Source organism: Symphodus melops (assembly GCF_947650265.1).
Source record: "Symphodus melops genome assembly, chromosome: 9".
Lineage (NCBI taxonomy): Eukaryota > Metazoa > Chordata > Actinopteri > Labriformes > Labridae > Symphodus > Symphodus melops.
Window position 1 is genome coordinate 12,773,776 of NC_136699.1, and position 18,561 is coordinate 12,792,336.

At 41.9% G+C, this 18,561-nt stretch overlaps 2 protein-coding genes across 4 annotated transcripts in view; one reads left to right on the forward strand and one right to left on the reverse strand.

Moving 5' to 3' along the window:
* Positions 1 to 18,521, forward strand: part of insyn2b (inhibitory synaptic factor family member 2B) — a 19,702-nt gene extending 1,181 nt beyond the window's left edge. Inside the window, exons 2-5 of one of the 3 annotated variants that reach the window (XM_079351864.1) lie at positions 1,594 to 1,684; positions 7,741 to 9,660; positions 12,330 to 12,404; positions 16,583 to 18,521. In XM_079351864.1, coding sequence (XP_079207990.1) covers positions 8,075 to 9,660; positions 12,330 to 12,404; positions 16,583 to 16,766 — 1,845 coding nt within the window. In that variant the 5' untranslated portion in view covers positions 1,594 to 1,684; positions 7,741 to 8,074 and the 3' untranslated portion in view covers positions 16,767 to 18,521. The remainder of the gene's footprint in view (positions 1 to 1,593; positions 1,685 to 7,740; positions 9,661 to 12,329; positions 12,405 to 16,582) is intronic. The other 2 variants (XM_079351863.1, XM_079351865.1) reach the window with 2 other exon arrangements.
* The window catches only part of dock2 (dedicator of cytokinesis 2), an 88,248-nt gene that overhangs the window by 25,305 nt on the left and 44,382 nt on the right, over positions 1 to 18,561 (reverse strand). The window lies entirely within an intron of this gene.

The window sequence follows — 18,561 nt, forward strand, 5'->3', positions numbered from 1 at the left end:
TCCTACAACCTGGACAATATATCTTTAGTCAGTGCACTAAGTTAAGGATATAAATCACACATATGGGTGTATATGTTTGTGTGTTATTTCACACTATCAAAGAGCCTTTATTTGCCACAGTTAAACACAAGTCAAAACCTAATAGAAAAACAAGCGCACTGTCTATGAACTCTTAAATTATTTGCCATTATCCCATTTTTTAAAAATGTTAGATGTGATAATTGTCTAAACAACTGAAGTAAGTTGATGTAGAAAATTGTTCAAAATTAAATCTGAATGTGTGTGAAAGATGTGTGAAGATTTCTATGCATATTTGACCACATTTGTGACATAAAAATCAATATGTCTTGCTTGAACATAAAGGGAGGAGACTGTGGGTTTCCGATTATCAATGATGCATCTGAATATTTCCAGGTGCATTTTTCTGTTTGCGTCCTCGGAGGAAAGAATGATGCACATCCTAAGTAAGCAGCCGGAGACTCACTTTGGTACTAATCACATCTCTTACATCTCTTCAATTTGCTCATTATTGTACACTTGTTATTATGGTTCTGTAGTTTCTTATTTGGTACTTACATTTCCCTTTTTGCCATCTACTGGTTGTTCTAGGTCAACTGAGGGTCCACAAAAAGATTTTTTTTTAACGTGACTTTTGAAAACAGAAGTAAGATTTGCTTGGAAGTTTCGTACTTAACAAATAATACATGTACACAAAACAAAGATGGTATGCTGTCGCACAGAGAGATAAATGAAAGGAATATAATACAAATGAGAGATTAAGAAAACCTAATCAATAGGGTTAGACATTAGACTGAACTTTAATTACCTCCTGAGAATGACAGATGAGAAAGAGAAAGAGAAATGAAGGTGATGGAGGATTGACAGTGAAACAAAGTCAAAAGAAACGTGCGCGTTTGAGAGTGTGCATGTGAGTCTGTGAGTCACTGACACTTGAACCACTCGGCCAACCAGGCGGGCTGTGAACAAGTGATGAGAAGAAGATGAGATGGTGTGAAACAAAAAGGGACTTAAGAGTCAGAAAGGGCAGGAAGATGGATGAGGCAGAGGCCGAGAGGGTGGCGGGGGCAGCAGGATGGAGAGATGAGGGGAGGAGAGATAGATCGTGGGTTAATGATAGAGAGATTGGATGGGACGTGAGGACAGGATGAGTGATAAGAGGGAGAGGAGAGAGATGAGATGATAGAGGAGGATAGACAGAGGAGGGAGGGGACGAGGACAGGTGAAAATGATGGTTAAAAGATGAGGTGAAGGGATTAAAAGGATAAATGAGAAAGGGGGGAGAGTTAGAATGCAAAGCCGGGGGGGGGGGGGGGGGGGGGGGGGGGTGTGTTTAGGGATGCTGATAAGTACGTGTGTATATCCTTCTCTTAACTTCCTGATTAAGTTCGAGATCTAATCTATCACACTCACATTATCCTATCTATTTATGATGACCAAATATTTGAAAGAAAATATCTCCTAATTATTACTTTGGTTTAATTAACAAGCAATCCTCTGGCCTTCATGACTGAACTGGAAGGAGTGAAGGTTCTCTGCTCTGTCGCTATATCTCACCCCCTTCTCCTTTTACAGGAACCTTCTTGGTTGTGATGAAGCTTCCAGCATGAAACCGGACTTCCTATCTATCTATCTGACGGGCAATTTCTCTGAATTATCACCTACGGTATTTATCCCCTTATAAAAAGTAAAAGGGGCTAAAAGGGATTCAACCTTCTACGCTGGATTCACAGAAACAAGCTTCAACCTCTTTTTTTTCTCTTTTTTTTAGGCTTTTTCTTGTTTCTATGGAGCATGAAAGTTTGATGTTTTTTATACCGTCAAAAGTCCTCAAAGTTAGAACAGGTGAATGTGGCTGTGCTGCCACATGGTAGCTCTCCTGGTGGAGCATATACCGTCCTTATCGCTGCAGCTTTATGCAGAACATAATCTTAAACTAAATAAGAAAAACATGCATGTATGACTAATAAGGTTTATTAAAACTGTTCACTTCCAATAACATCCAAATACTTGTTTTTCGGAAAACTTCATCTGAGAGTGTTCAGTGAGAGGGCTGACGAGTCAAGAACTAAGTGATCTTTGGTTAAACTATATTTCTTGATTATTTCTCAATTTTTATAAAGCTGTCGACATCAGGAAATCAAGCAAATACTGTAAGCATATTGAAAAAGTCAAATGCCCTGATCCTCATTTATTTTCAGAGCAGAGTTGAATCATCAAGTTGGAGAAATGAAGAGCCAGAACAGAATGTGATTTTGCAAAGAAGACAAAGTACTCCATGTCCTGCAGAGCAGTGGTTCACATGGCTGAACCTTGAGGACTGTAAAATGTATTCAGTTTGTTAATTTTATGAGCTTTTTGAACGAGTAAATGCCCATGAATACCCTTCAAAATTACTATTTGAGGAGTTGACTCTGCCGCTAATAACTGAGCTTATCACAAGTATGTTTGTATCTGCTTAACTGAGAAACACTTTAACGGATTAAGACTTTCTTTCCTGCGCACTTGTCCTTTATATTTCAACTGTCCATGTGAGACGTGAGTTGTAGGTGAACAGAGACATTAACAAAAATGTGGCTTTCATATGTAGATTAATATTTAGGAGAAGATTGTAAATGCTCATCAGAAAGTAGCAGAGGGTTTCCTGGATTTCATTTTCCCAGAGCAGAAACATCGTTGCCTCTTTTGCTCCTCACATCGAGTGTTTTCATAACCGAAGCTGGTCAAACCATATTGGTTGAAACTAAATGGATGACAAATGCACTAAAAATGGAAACCAGAACACATTGGCAAAAAAAAATCAAAAAAAAAATCTTGAACTTCTTCATTTCTGCAACATTAGTTTGTAGAAATATGTTTTTTTTTTCTGACATTACATAGCTATCAACAAAGCAGGGTCACACGCCGTGTTTCTCAGCTAAGTGTTCAGAGTATACAATCAAACAATTAAATCAGGTAAAAACTTTTCAGCTCTAACACAATCTGAGTTAACTGAACTTGATCCAACCAGCCAAACTAATTGTGTAAAATAACCATATCAGGTTGGCAGCCGGCTTCCATAAAATTACGTTTGACGGCCATGACTGTAAAAACTTTGGCAACCACTGATGGGAATGAACTATTATTGCATTCAGTTTCTTTGACACCAGCTTTGCACTGGCTGATTTGGAGAGAAACGTGAATCCCTCACAATCACATCGGACAGCAAACAATGCTTCAGTGGATTATTTTATTTTCGATTTCTCCAGGAGGCTGGCTGAGATGCTTAGCTGTTCCATGAACTTTTTAGCTTCTGGTTCATCAGCTGAAGTGCTGATTAAAGTGCACTGTCCCTGGGAAAGACAGTTTTGACCAATTAAATTATACAACCAAACACCAGGCAGAAGGCTGAGCTGGCTTCCTGTTGCTCTGTGATTTGGATCAAATGCTTTAATCTGTTGAACATGGTATATAGTATATCATGACACTACAATATTTTAATTTGTTATGAATAATTAGAAATAGAAAAATAATAATTAGCAAATAGTTGTGATTCACTGCATTTGACATTAGAGGTTTACTTTTATTTCAAAGAGCTGCAGAAACACCGGCAATTACATTTCTTCCATGTCTTAGCTGTCTGACAGAATGTCTGCTAACTAAAAGCCTTTCTTTTCCATCATCAATAAAGTTGATCGTTATCAGTTATGTTAAACCTCGTCAGCTCACACTCTTACCTGGCAGATTGTGGTTGATACCTGTGATGGCATCACTCAACTGTAACTTAACAAACTGTATGTACACATACTTGTCCAAGCTGATCTCAGAGAGGCTGTGGTGAGAGACTAAACACACGTTTGTTGCTTAAAGGCCAGACAGATGAAGAACAATGCTGACTACAACGCCCAAAATGCAATGTGCCGACCCCCGCCGTCTCTGAGGGCCAATAAAGTATTGCGTTTGTTCTGCTGTGGCCATGAGTGGGCTATAGATAGTAAGTGAGAAAAGCAGTGCGATTACAGAGCAGTAAAGTGAATCTCCGTCTCACTTAAATGCGCACACATGAACGCACACACACACACACACACGCCCGTCAATCGTCAGTTGAAGAATGAGGCTCACCTTGAAACGACAGGGGACTGGATTCACTGGAGCATTCAGGGCTCTGTTACTATTGCAGAGATATGGGTGCACACAAATCCAGACACAAAAAAAAACACACACAAACACACAAGGTCGTGCTGAGACAAACCAAAGCCACTAATTTTTAAATGAATGCCAATGCATATATGCAGCGAATCTCACAAAAAAGTTCCACTCTGTCAAGAAACTCCCTGTGGCGTTGAAAGGTTGTGTGTGTGTGTGTCATTGAATTATTCACAGTCTACCGTGTGTGTGTGTGTGTGTGTGTGTGTGTGTGTGTGTGTGTGTGATGACAGATGCTCAAGCACTCTAGCAGAGTGTATTGATTACAAGCAGTGTGCACATTCCCAGATCACCTTGTTCCTCTTTAACGCCCGTCTGTATATCTTTGCTTCTCTCTTTAATGTTTAACAAACTCTCTCAGACACTTTTAAAGATTTTTAACAAAGAAAAACAACTGACCTTTACATCCTATCCCCTGGCATGCACAAAGACCAACATGCACAACTTTCTGCTGCCGTGTATTGTCTCTCCTTCATCCCTTTCCTGCCCTCTGAGCCTCCATCTCCTGTGTCCTCTCCCCTCACCTCCTCTTCAAACCCCTGGCTGACAGCATTACCTCCCTTTCTCCTCCCCGTTCATTTTGCACAGCAAGAAGACAGAAGGAGGAGAGAGAAAGAGAGAGAGAGAGAGAGAGACGCACGCAGCAAATCAAAGACAGCATGACAGAGATGGAAAAGTGGGTGGTAGAAGGATAAGTGCAACAACAAACAAGTAAAGTGACAAAAGGAGAATGATGTGATTCACAGGCACTTCTTTCATTAGAGATGATGTTAGGTCTCCCTGATGGCGTTCAGGTCAGGGGTGAGGCGTGAGAATTGAGAAAGAAGAAAGGAACACACATATAGACAAAATCTCACAACGAGATAGATCAAGTATTAGAGTAAGAGATCGAGTTTGTTGCAGCAGGTGCTCTGGTGTAGCTGCTGGTGGAAAAGACAAATGCTTGGAAATGCGTTGCAGTGAAATTACCTTCAATAGGCTTAGTCTGAATCCCAAGGCAAACTGCTTGCAAAACTATACACACAATGACATTCTTACAAATGCACGCTCATCTGCAGTCATCCCTCTTTGACAAACAATGTTTTTTTTTTCTTTTTCTTTTTCCCTGTCTCCCTTTTTTCTTCTCCGTGTTTCTCTCAGAGAAATGTGAAATTGCAGATGATGATGATATTTTTCCTGCCATGTGGTGGTGGCAGCCTGCTTTGCAAATCATTTCTCACTCTGTCTGTCCTTATGTGTTTCTCACACACTGACACACACAAGCACATACATGCACCGACACACACAGACTAACATACAAGACACAAATCTTGTGTGTAACTTTTGGGTAAAGATGTGTTGGGCCATTACCACAGTTACCATAGAAACGGATCATAAACAGGATAGCTGTCAATTACATGTAACCCTTTGTGAGCTCTCAGGCAATGTGGTAGTCCTTGAGCCAAATGGGCTGTCAAGATAGCCATAAAAATAGTAGCAATATGTCACTGAAGCAGAAATCCCTTGATATTGACAAATGTAAAGGCCTCGCATTTTTTAAAGCTATTGACTGTTTCAAGGACAATTATTGGACTTTACAGCCTGCGATTTAATCAGATATGTAGAAAAGTGACATAGAATGGGAAAAGATGGAAGAAATTTTAAATGTGTTAATGCTGCACAAGGACAGGACCACCAGAACGATAAACTGTACTCAGTTTTAATATTTAATGATTTTAAGTGAAATCTGAAATTCCACAGGGCCAAAAAAATGTTGATTACAAACAGAGAATAAAAACGCCATTTCTCAACTCTTCTCCCACTGTCAGGCGAGCATGTGACATCATCAGGCATTAAAATGACTCAATATAGGTCACACAGAGAATGGTTATGGGTGAACATCTGTATGACTCTGTTCCTGAATACACATTAACTACAAGTGCAGCGCTGAGTCTCATCAAAGTCAGTGAGAGAAAGTGCCTGTTCATGAGTAAGAAGCTTCTTTTTTTTTACTGCTGCAGGGGCAATGCATGCTGACAGGCAGATTTTTTAACACCTCTGGAAACTTAAATCAAAAATGTGATGCGCTTGCTTTCAAGAGCTTTAATGTTTGTCAGTACATCAGAGGTTAATAAAGTGACAAGGCCACATTTAATCTGCTGGTTAAAACCTGAAATTAATTCTGCAAAGATCGGTGCTGTAAGGTGGAACCAACTACCATAAAGCTCTTTTCCTGTGTATGCCTGCTGGAAGCAAATACAGCCCATACTGACTGACATGAGGACAACACTATAATGAAGAAAGCAGCAAAATAATATAAATAGATCAAAACTAGAGGAGAGACATTTATTTAGAAATGTGCTTAGTGACCATTGCATCCATCGTTTGCCTAAAAGGACCTGTTGGAAAAAAGAAACGTACATATTTCACATGCCACAGAGCATCACAGCAGGGCGGGGTCTGATTTAAATGTGGGCTGGTGGACAGAAAATTGCCAAAAAAAAGTCAGGCTTTGATCTAAAGCATGTCTAAAATATATTGATGTATGAGGCATTTTGTAGTTACAGAATTGCAAAGGAATATGAACCAGAGAACTGTCAATTATGGTCAGCACTAGATGTGTGCGATAAGGAGACTCAATTATCTTTGATGAAAGCACATTTTTTAACCTGTTAAATATAAATGTCTTCCAGCAGAATATTGTGAATTAAATGAAAAAGGCTTGAACAACCTCCATTTACTCTTTGTCTGTGTGTGTCTGTGTGTGTACCCTTCCAATATCTACTGCTGCAGTGGCCCAATTTCCTCTTAAGGAAAATGGGTTAGAGTGCAAAACGATCTCTAAAATGATTGGAGGTGATCAAAACCCAAAGCGCAATTTGTTTGCAATTCAATAGGATACATTTTATTCACAAATACTCAAAAAGGGAATTAGGTAACATGTCGGTGTTCTTCAATGAAAATAGGGACTAAAACAGAGATTAATATTCTACTTAACTTACTAGACAGGCCTCCATGAGCCTTTAGACATGCCAAGTTTAGTTTATTAGTTTAGTTGTGAGGGACCAAATAACATTAATCTCACAGAGAAAAGATGCTTCGTACCAGATTATAGCAGTTTGTTAATTTCCATGCAGTCATGATGCATCCTGCTGCTGTGTGAAAAGTGCAAGATCACTCACTAAAAAAAGTGCAACATCTTTAGTCCTCAACATACAAGATTGACTGACACAGCTCCTGGGCTGTGTGTGCAGGTTTTGCAGAGTCTAGACATACATGATTATCCGCCGTATATCTCTGGTCTTTTTTGTTTCTTGAAGAGAAACATCTTGAGAATGAAGTTTTGCCTCTGTAACTCCCAACCTTGTGCTCTAATAAGGACCTGATAGAGTTCTATTGATCCAGTCTGTGAGTGTGTGTTTAGTAGGGGTCGAAGCTTTTATTCCTTTTTTACGTGCCTAATGTCTGTGTCCTCTTGCCAATCTGGCCGCTAATTCCCCGTCTCCCTCTTTTCTAATTTCTTTTATTCATTGCCTCTCTTTTTTCCTCTCTCTTCAGTGCAAACCAGCAATGCCAAGAAAATCCTTTCAACTCATCATCTTCGGCCCACTGGTTAAGGACTGAGAGAAGCCTTAAAAGTGATGTCCAATCAGAAGTAGCTGAAGTAGTAAGGTCATTAATGGAGGAACACTGGGAGTTTATTGGATATTGAATTCCTGTCTGCAGCTTCCACATACAAACTCTCGCTGGCCCACAAACAAACAAATTAATTTGTATAAACCAAAGCTGGAAACATTCCTGCCTTTTTCAATCCTGCTGACTTAGCCCGATGTCGCTGCAGGACTCCACCCTGTCCAGCTCTGCAGGGGGCTGAGCCAACCTGCAGAGGAGTATGGGCAGAAGGGTGGCTGACCCAACCAACCCAGTGCCTGCGCTGGGGATTCCCCTGGCAGGGGGGCGATGGGGCCCTCTTTGCAGTGTCGGGGTGCAAACATCTCCCGGACTGCGGACTCTCCCCTCCATCAAACGACACGGAAGTCAAGCAGTCAACGCGCATCGGACAGTTACCATGGCAACGGAAAAAACAACAACTGTGGAGAAGGCAGGAGTTATCAGAAGTGACAGCAGCAGTCTGCCGGTGTCCAAGGAGACGTCTCAGAACGAGATCAACAGCCTGACACAGGACGACATGGGGTCACAGGGGTCAGGCAGCGGGATTTACTGCCAGATCAAAACTATACGGACAAACCCAAAGGAGATTCGAGTAAAAAGGACAGCTCGGTATACAAATGGCAGTGTGGTAGCCTCTGATGCAGTGGGAGGGGTGTGCTCTGAGTCCACAGAAGGTAAGGAGCCCCCTCATGAGAGGAGGAGGGTGCAGTCTTTACGTGGAGAGGTCCATCGCTCAGTTTTAAAGACGGGGAGCGTTTGTACAATGGTGCATGCCACTCCACCACGGCCCTGTCGAGTGATGGCGACTTCTCCACCCAGCCTCTGTGGCACATGTGGGAGGAGACGATCGCAGATAACACCGTGCACGGGTGCATGTCGTAGAAAGGCTGTCAATCAAATCACAGCAAGCCAGACTTTACCTAATCCGTCACGGAAGCCATCTGTGGCTCTGAACCAGTCAAGAAAAGAATCTTCTCTGGACTCTAAGCCACAGAACAAGAACACGGACAGAGCAAACACCTCAACGCACACATCAGTAAAGACTAGTCAAATACCACAGCTGTCACACACCATACCAAAAAGACACAGCTCACATTCCAACAGCACAGCACACACCCAGAACAAAGCTAAAGATTCAAAGTGTCAGACAAGGCCACATTCTGCAGACTTTACGCATTACAAGGACTCAGCCACGCAAACGGCAGAAACACATGTGCCCAACATCACCGACACGACCGCAAACAACACAAGTGCACGACGCACGCAAACACCGTCTGCAGAAGTGACAGAAACACATTCAACAGACACACACAAGCACAACTTGGCTAAAACCCAGCACACTGATGAACACACACTGCAGCGCACATCGTCCCATATCACTCCAAAACATCCAGCTTCTTCCCTTCACAGCGACTCTAAATCTTTAAACACTCCAACACTTCCACCCAAAAACTCTCCCAAGCTCAATTGTTCCAAACCATCCACGCCTGTAGCCCAAACCAAAAACAGCCCACAGGCCACAAGTTGTTCCAATCAGTCGTCCTCAAAAATGTCCAAACTTAAGGGCTACGCAAAACAGAAGAGCAAATCACTGGACGACCACACTCTGCCTTGTAAGACTCATCTGAAAGCACAATGTAACGGAGCTCCAGGAGGATTGCTGACCGGGCACACAGTGAACGTTCCACGCGGCCTGGAGAGGCAGCTGCAGAGTGTGGAGGACAACCTGGTGTCCAATCAGGAGAAGATCAAGGTTCTTCTCAATGTGATTCAAGACCTGGAGAAGAGCAAGGCACTCAGCGAAGGGTGAGAGAAGGGGCGTCAGAAGGGGAAATGATGTAAAGAGGGTAGGGGAAAAGATGAGACACAGACGATGACACCAAAAAGATAGATTTGCTGAATACTGACTCAGGAGACTTCTTTAATACAGCCCCAAATGAAGTTCATGGAATTGCCAAATACGCCAGTCAATGCACTGATCTCATATCTACTGTACCTCAATTACAATAGGGCACACAATAATCTAATGCTCTGACTTAAGTACATATCCATATGCTAAGTACATACACCAATACTAAAGAGGTACTCCGTATATGTTCAAGTCCATGCATTTTAATCAGCGTCTGTATCAGTACGCTCTAAAATTAGACACAAAGACTGAAATGGTAAAGATAGACACATAAGGAAAAGGTTAAAAATCAAGATCAGAATGGATAAAAGATAGACAATAGGTAAAGATATTCTAGTTAGAGTGTTAGAGAGTGAGTTTGAGTGATAAAGCGGGGGAGTAGAGAGGATGTCAAGGGAGTGCACAGGATTAAAAAGAAGGTGTATTTGAGTTTTTAAAGCAATATATACCGACAGGCCTTCAAGTCTGTGTAATAGATTTTAAATGTCAGCCAGGCCTGTTGAGAATTGCTGTAGTGGGATAATGTGTGTGTGTGTGTGTGTGTGTGTGTGTGTGTGTGTGTGTGTGTGTGTGTGTGTGTGTGTGTGTGTGAGAGAGAGAGAGAGATTCAGGCCTGCAGGGATATATGATACCTGCCAGCCTGTAGTCAATGCAAGCAGATCCACCCTCTGTCCTTTTATCTCATAAACCCTCACAGGGTTTACTCCCAAAGGTGACTTTTCCCAAGGAGACAATAACACACCCAGCAAGTTAAACTAATCAGCTCTTCTTTCTTCTTCCTGCTAATTCTTTTATCCATAAATCATTCCCACCTGCTCTTCATCCTCCGTCTCTCTCATCTTTATACTTCCTGGCAGGCTTTGTGGACTTCATTTCAATCCACACCCTCCTCTTTTATCCTATGCTCTTGAATTTGCTTCAAGCTATACACGCCTTTCTCCACCTCCGCTCTTACCTCTGTTCTTAATTAATACCTTTTCTCTTTCCTCAGCCGTCTTTCTGCTCCTCCACCACATGTGAATCAGCCCTAATGCGAATCACTCCCCTGCCCTCTCACTATGTGTTTTATCTTCCCCTCCTCTCTGCACCGACAACCTGTCCATCACTCTCCCCTGCTGTCATGTGTTGACTTTCACTCAGTTATGTTTCCTCTTATGGCTCCCCCATTCTTTGCCTCTATTTCCACCTGCAGCTTCACCTTCACTGTCAGTAGTTCTCCCACTCCATTTTTAATCTTGTATGCCCATTGGTTCTTTCTCTCATCCTAAACACCCTGATACCAGTTCTATGCTCTCTTACTCCACCTAAACCCCTTCTTTATGATTTGACTCCCTCCATCCCTGCTTTAACAGATGTCTCTAATTCCAAACTTATCCAAATCAGATTACATTTAAGAGACACAATTAATGTCAAAGCTGCACAATATGGCTCCAAAACGCAGTGTACATGTTGCCCTGCCCTGTGTGACTGTGTGTTTGTGTATGTTTGTTGTTAGGAGGCTCATCGCTCATGCTAAGTGTGTAAGGAATAGGGTATAAGAGTGTTGTTAAGAGATAGAGAGTAAGAAGAGTGAAGGAGAGAAAAGTAAGAGAACCTTCAGGCAACAGGGACTACATGTATCCGAATCTGTTCTAGAAATGAAAGTCCTCTAAGTGGGCCGCTGTGATCAAGAGTTCTGCTCGGCTGAAAGGCTGTTGCAGTGCTCAGCGTCTTGTTTGTGTCTTTTCCTGGAGCAAATTCTCGTTTTCTCCTGCTGCTGCTGTTATTGTTGTTGTTGTTGATAAACACCGGTGGGGGAGGGCAAATGATGCCAGTCGCAGGGTCCCTGTCCATGTAATTAAAGTGTTTATTTGACCATAAATCGGTCTTCCTCATCACAGTTCAGGGGAGGGCCAGCCAAAATGTTTGTGGCTGACTTTATTTACCAACAATTCTGGCCCTTCTGTCTCCTGCTCTGCTGTCCTGTTTAACCTTGATGACACAGTTTTTATTTGTACTCAGATTTTCCTGTAATACACAAACCGCGTTATTTTTAGAACGTCAAAAAAAAAAAAAGATCTTGAACAACGTAATAATGCTTTTCTTTTGACAGTCCCTGCTGACTATTGTTATTGTTCACCTCCCTGTAAAACAGACAGGGTTTAACCCAGAAGGATCATTAAAGTAATGTTTTTAATATGTCACATTCACTGAAGATCACCGTGTTATTAAGTTTTCCTTCGGCAACTCCCAGATGACTTTCACTTTGCAGCATTGAGTGCGACAGTGTGGAGACAACAGCAGTCAGACACACAGAGAGACCAACTCTTTCCAATCAAATAAAGCTACGTTGTTGTGTTCTGTTTTACATGTATCCTCTGCTGGTTAACACTAGCATCAAATTCAAAGTGAAAACAGATCTCAAAGTATGTACAATCACTCTGCGACTGAAATAACGGCACCATCAAATTGGTTCAAAGGTGTTTGTAACGTGTGATGTGCAGGTGCTTTTATAGCAGCACTTCAACTGCAACTAAACTCCTCTTGCGAGTGTGTGTGATTCTTTTACATCTGTTGTTTTCTGCAGTCGCAGCTCATACAGAACTGGTCAGGACATTAACAACTGCCCCACCTGCCAAAAGACAGCCTGCATCATCTACAGGTAATCTAATCCAGATAATGAGCTTACTGCATTACGCAAAACACAAGTCCTTGTTTCCTAAGGCTCAACAAACAGCCCTGAATTGTGCGCCTTTTGTTGCCTTTGTGTTTCGCAGTGTTTCCAGGTTTTCTCACTTATTCAGCACATCTTTTGTTTTTTGTTTTATATTCATTAGCCTTTCTTCCTGGTATCGTGCTGTCTCTGCCCTTTTCTCCCTCTTTGATAATTCTAGATATTGTGCAATATATTTCCTAACACGAAAGGTATACAACCAAGAGTGATCCCCCCCTTCATCTACATGAAAATGAATGCATGCGGTATTCGAGAGATTAAAGCGGATTCTCTCTTCAGGGAAGTTATTTACACACTAAAGAACATTCTGTGCAAACAAGCAAATTAATTCAGTGCGTCTCCTGATCATCTCGTCCCTCATGTGAGTGACCTAAATAGCTTATTTCATTCTTAGAGCCTTTGCAATTTGCAAAGCTGCACACCCACAATCTAACACCACACTGTTGAATTCCTCTACCACCTCTTTTTTTTCATCTTTTCATTATGTAAATCATTCCATCGTTACATTTCATACCTGCTCACCCTCTTTGTCTCCCATCTGTAACTTTCAATCAAATGGGGTTTCATCTGTACACCCTCACATCAGTCCATCTGTCAAATGGCGACACTACAATCACCAGCAGTGCCTCAACCATGGCTCCTTTTCTGCACAGCTAACACGAGCTGTAATGTGTTTTCTCACAAGAGTCGCAGCTTTATGGTACACACACACACACACAAGTACAAACATTCGTGAAAGTAAACATTTATGATGATATGTTTTAAAAAATCTCCATTTAAGTCCGGAGGTTTTAAGTGTGTGGTCACACCAAAGTTTTGAAGCTAATTCTGTTAGTTCAAAGTCGTATACAAAGCTTGCTTGCAGGTCACGGAGGATAAAGATACATTTACGAAGCCCTTATCGCTCTACCTCTTTATTACCAAAAAAAACCCAAACCCACTTGCTTTCCAGCACTTCCACATTTGCATCCCTCCAGTATTTTTTCCTCTCCTTTCCTCAGTTGTTTCATCTCTTCACACACTTCTCCAACTCCTTCTTCCCCTTCCTATTTCCTCCTTCCCTTGATCCTAATTAACACAGCAGGATCCTTAGACCAGTAAGTTGGAATGAACGCCTTAGGGAGAGGACGGCCACATGGCTAATTATTCATCCACTTACATATCCATACAGATGTAAACCAAAACATGTGAATCTTTCTCAGAGCAACTTTATGAAGAAGAGACAACGAAAGCTGAACGCAAGGAAGCACAAGTTTAAGACATTAAATATCGCCTGAAAACAAGCTGAAAAGACTCACTGATGAACTGAGGAGCCATCGACTCTGAATTGACAACTTTTATAAAGTGATACATTCAGTTTTATAGCGACAATGCACCAAATCAGGCGGTTTCTGAATGGAATGACTTACTGACTAAACCTTCGCTCATGTCATATTGTATGATCAGCCCTGGTTGTCAGAAAAAAAAACAGACCTTGAAATGTGTCAAATTCCCTTCAGAAAGCAGAGATGACAAATTAATCAGTGATGAAAACTATCATGGGTTGCATTCCTCTTGATCACGAGTCTCTGAAATCGAGAGACAGTGAATTTTACAGGACAGACAGCTAAGCACTGTTATCTATGAGTGAAGTGAAAACAACTGTACTTACCTAGAAAGATGAACATTTAACAACAGCAATGAAGACGTTACAAGACTTTCATGGCCTTAAATTTAGATGACTTCAGCTGTTTTTGGGGAGGTTTTTTTTTTTAAGGCCCCAAGGCGACCTGAATCACAAGAGTATGTGTCACTTCTGTCTTTTGATCTTGTTTAGTTTCATGGATTTTCACTATGCTCCACGCCCCCCTTTGTTTCTCCATCACATATGCAAATATGATTATACACATCGAACACACGGATACATACATAACAGAGGATGCTTTGTTAGGATACTTTTGGATATATATGTTTTATGCAAACGTAAGACACTTTAACATACATGAAATTATAGTTTTACCCTATGTGATAAATGTTAATGAAATCCCCCTCCAATTGCTTGTTCACTAACATATCAGCTAGTTTCTTACAAAAAACTAGGAACATTTATCACACATTATCAAACACATAAAAGCCAAAAGTACATAAAAGCTATTTTTGTTGGATTGGGCAGCCTTATCAAACCCTCAGAGAGGGTTCTGGGTAAAGTGGGTGAGAGATAGGGAAAGTGAGAAACACAAGCAGAGGATGAACTATGCGTGGGACTGTAACATCCATCCCTAATGATTGGTGGAGGGGTTCTGATATGGGCTGGCTGCCTGAAGATGCTTTGCTATTGTCAGTCCTAATTAATCTGTATGATGAGAGAAACAGTGACAGGAACTTTTGATGGCGGCTTTGTTTTCTCTAAATCTTAAACAATGCAAACACACAGACATGCAGCCACATAAAAAAACAAGACGTATTAGATTTCCGCTCTCATGTATAACTATCATAGAACACATCCACACAATGTTAAACTTTAGCCTGACCATGTCCACAACATGTCTTACCTTCACCTTTCCTATTAACCACAAACAAAAGGTTTAATAATGCAACGGACTTGTCACAGTCAGGCGCGAAGCAGCAAAAATGGCTGCTTGAAGAACGAATAAGAGCAGAAGCTTTCCCACCGCGCTGTAATCCCACGAACAATAGTGAGAGAAGTACATAAGAGCACAGAGAAGAGTGAAGTGAAGGTAAAGAGAGACGTGGCAAAGAAACGTCCTCCACTCTGAAACAAAGTAGACTTTAAACTGAGTGAATGTAGGACAGGTGGACAACTTTATCTCTGCGTGTGTGTGTGTGTGTGTGTGTGTGTGTGTGTGTGTGTGCGTGTGTGTGTGTGTGTAGTCTTTATAAATTATTCATGGTAGCCATCTCCCATCCTCAGCGCCCACTAGTGCTTTTATTTCCTCCTTTATTCACTTGTGTGCTCACTCCCTCCATCCCAGCTGTGCTCTTTGTTGCGGAGTAGAGACCCCTTCTCCTCTACAGTGACCTCTCCACCCTGTTTCATTAAAGCTTGCCTGTCTTTCATGTATCCATCCCTCCATCCCCCACGGGACGCACTTTCCCCTCAACGTGTTTATTTCCTCCGCACTCAGCTGCTGGCCTGTTGTGGAAAATGCTCATGTTGGAAGTCAGGGGAGCACACGTGTGTTTGCGCTGCGTGTGTGTGTGTATGCTGAAGGTGTACAGGGTGGGGTAGTTTTCTCTGCTCTCCCCGCCTCATCATTTGGCTCATTAACTCCAGATGCCAGTCCCCTATACTGCAGCTCCACCCCTATATTCACACTGAGCACACACAAGAGCTCAGTCGCACAACACATTTAGAACAAGGAGAGGGAAGCTCAAAGTCTACTACCCTATGACCCGCAGCGGTGGACACTTCAGAGATATTGAGGGCATAGAAAAAGAAAGCCAAGAGGCTTTGCTTTGAACAGCACAAAACCATACAGAAAAACATCCCTCCTTTGCTCCTTATTTTTGCCTCCTATTTCACTAATTCTCTCTCTCCTCTCCTTCCTATTCCTCCACCGTTTCCCATCATTCTTCTCCCACTCCTCTCATCCCCCCCCCAGCCTGTGATCTATGGCTGCATGAAGTGTGAAAGAATACTACAGACGTGAAATGAGTGCTGATGGTTGAGGCCTGTGTGAGTGTGTGTATGCTGGAGGTGCGTATATATCGGAGTTAGGAACACATCATGGTTTTACATCTCTATATAAAACTACATTATGCTTAAGTATCACCTCTCTTTAAGATGTCAGCATTTTGAAACTGCTTTAATGTGACTAAAACTCCTGTGCTCATCTTTTCCTTCAATCCCTCTCTTTCTAATCTCTCCTCCTGCTTCATAGACTTCAAATCTTCCTGGCATCCCTCATCCTCTCTCTCTCTCTCTCTCTCTCTCTCTCTCTCTCTCTCTCTCTCCTCCCTCTCTCTGCCCCTGGATCTAATCTCTTTTGGGGGAAAATGAGCTATATAAATAAATTTGCCTTGATGTGTCACAACCCCTAAATCATGCTGCTTCCTTTCCATTCCCCCTTCAGCTGCTCACTAATTTTTTTCCCTCTCTCCTCCAGTGTAGAGCATGATTTCCGACAGCAGGAGGGACGCTTCCACGGAGTTATAGAGGCCCTGGAGGGGGACTATGATGTGCCTGCACCCACCCAGCCCAAGTCTACACCAGCCTCTTACTCCTCGAGCCGCCCCAGCACCAAGGACCGTGTCAAAAAACTCCGCAAGAAATGTTTCTGGTGGCTGTAAACTTTGAAGAACGAAAACAAGGAGGATGTAATCAAAGCTCACCACAGCCTTGGAATGAAACATTTCCCCCCCTAATGATCATGGGGGTGTGGCGTGTCTTTACGTGTCATTACAAATCAGTGGAGGCATTTTCCAAACCATTGTTAGCTGTAAAAAATATCCAGCACAGGATGAGTTCAAGAGAGTAAGTGCACATAGGTGGGAAAAGAGGACCAAACAAGCTGTTAAACTGACCTCTCATATCAGTCTGAGAGGTAAAGGAAGAGCAGGCTCCCTGGCTTCAGGTGCCGATGTTTGATTAATGTTAACCTGAGAGTGATTATAAAGTTTTCCCAGAACAGTCCTCTGACTACAGAGATGAAGAATTGTCACCTTGGATGATAGACGGGCACACTGTCGGCTGAGTGGCTGTCTAGACAGATGGACAGATGTATGAACGGAGAGATTGATTCCACGCCCACAGCTGGGAATGAATCTTCATGACAATTTTTGGCAAGATTACAGCAATAAGGTGTTGAGCTGAAACAATTTTGGAATTAAACACCTAATAGGGATACTGTGACTTCGGAGAGCGTGACGGCCAAAGATTTGATGTAGCAACAACGGAAGGACCGAGAGGCTTCGGATTAAACAAGCTGATGAGCTTTACTGGAAAGAAAGAGACAGCAGGCTGGATAGGTTTCAGGGTTTTGGAGAACAGCGTGGTGATTGTATTAAGAATGCATTAAGAGACAATGAGATGAGCAGCTGATCACAGACTGACAGCTTATGTCAGATCATTAAAAATTCTGTCAACGCTGTCTGACAGGGTGATTGATTCTGTCCTTTATTACCATTCAAAAACGCAAGTGTTTTCTTTGGAAGCTCACGCATACACACACACACACACACACACACACACACACACATGCATACAAATAGATGCATAAATGCAGAAACTAGAATACACAAGCAAATATACAAGCAAGTACTTCTCACACATTCACCAGTGAACCAGTGCAAAATAGTGTTAAACCAGTTTTCACCTCAGCTCGCTGTCCATGTTTTAAAGATGTGTCTGTGTTTGCAAATCCTGGGCTGACGAGGCACCACCAAATTAAAGAGTAGTTTCTGTGTTTTGAGTTTTCTTACTTTGAATTGTGGAGGGCCAAATATTTGAGCGAAATGTGTAAAATGTATAATATTTGAGAACGGTTGGATATTTTTATATAATGTACCAGATATCAAACAAATATCTCTTTGATCATGTGAGAGATCATGACTTCCATACTGCTACTGGATACATGTCTTATTCTGAACTCTTCAGGCCACTCGTCTGTCAGCTGGTTCGTTTAGCCGCGGGCCTACACATCGAAATATAAAACAAATCTGTGTACCACATCAGGCACATTATTCCAGACATTTGCCTATTGTAAGAAATTTAAACCCAGAATTCTGCAAAGAGTTTTCAATGTGTTACGTCTTGTTGCCATCACACATCCGCACTCGTCTTTTGCAAACACAGGAACAAAACAATTTGCACTCTGCTTAGTTAACAGCAGTTTAGAGCGTAACCACTAATCTCCTACTTCAGCTGCTTTTGGACGACAAGATGCCTCATGTTAGTCTCCTGGGTGACACGACACATTAACAAAAAATAATCCCAAAAAACTCTGTGAGCTTCCATGATGCAGCGTTCTTCCTGATCCTCCTCTTGTATGTACAATAAAAGTGTGTATTTTAAACAATATGTTGTTGAACTTTTTTTTTTTTTCAGGATGAAAAAGCAAACGGGTAGAAACATGCTTGAGGGTTG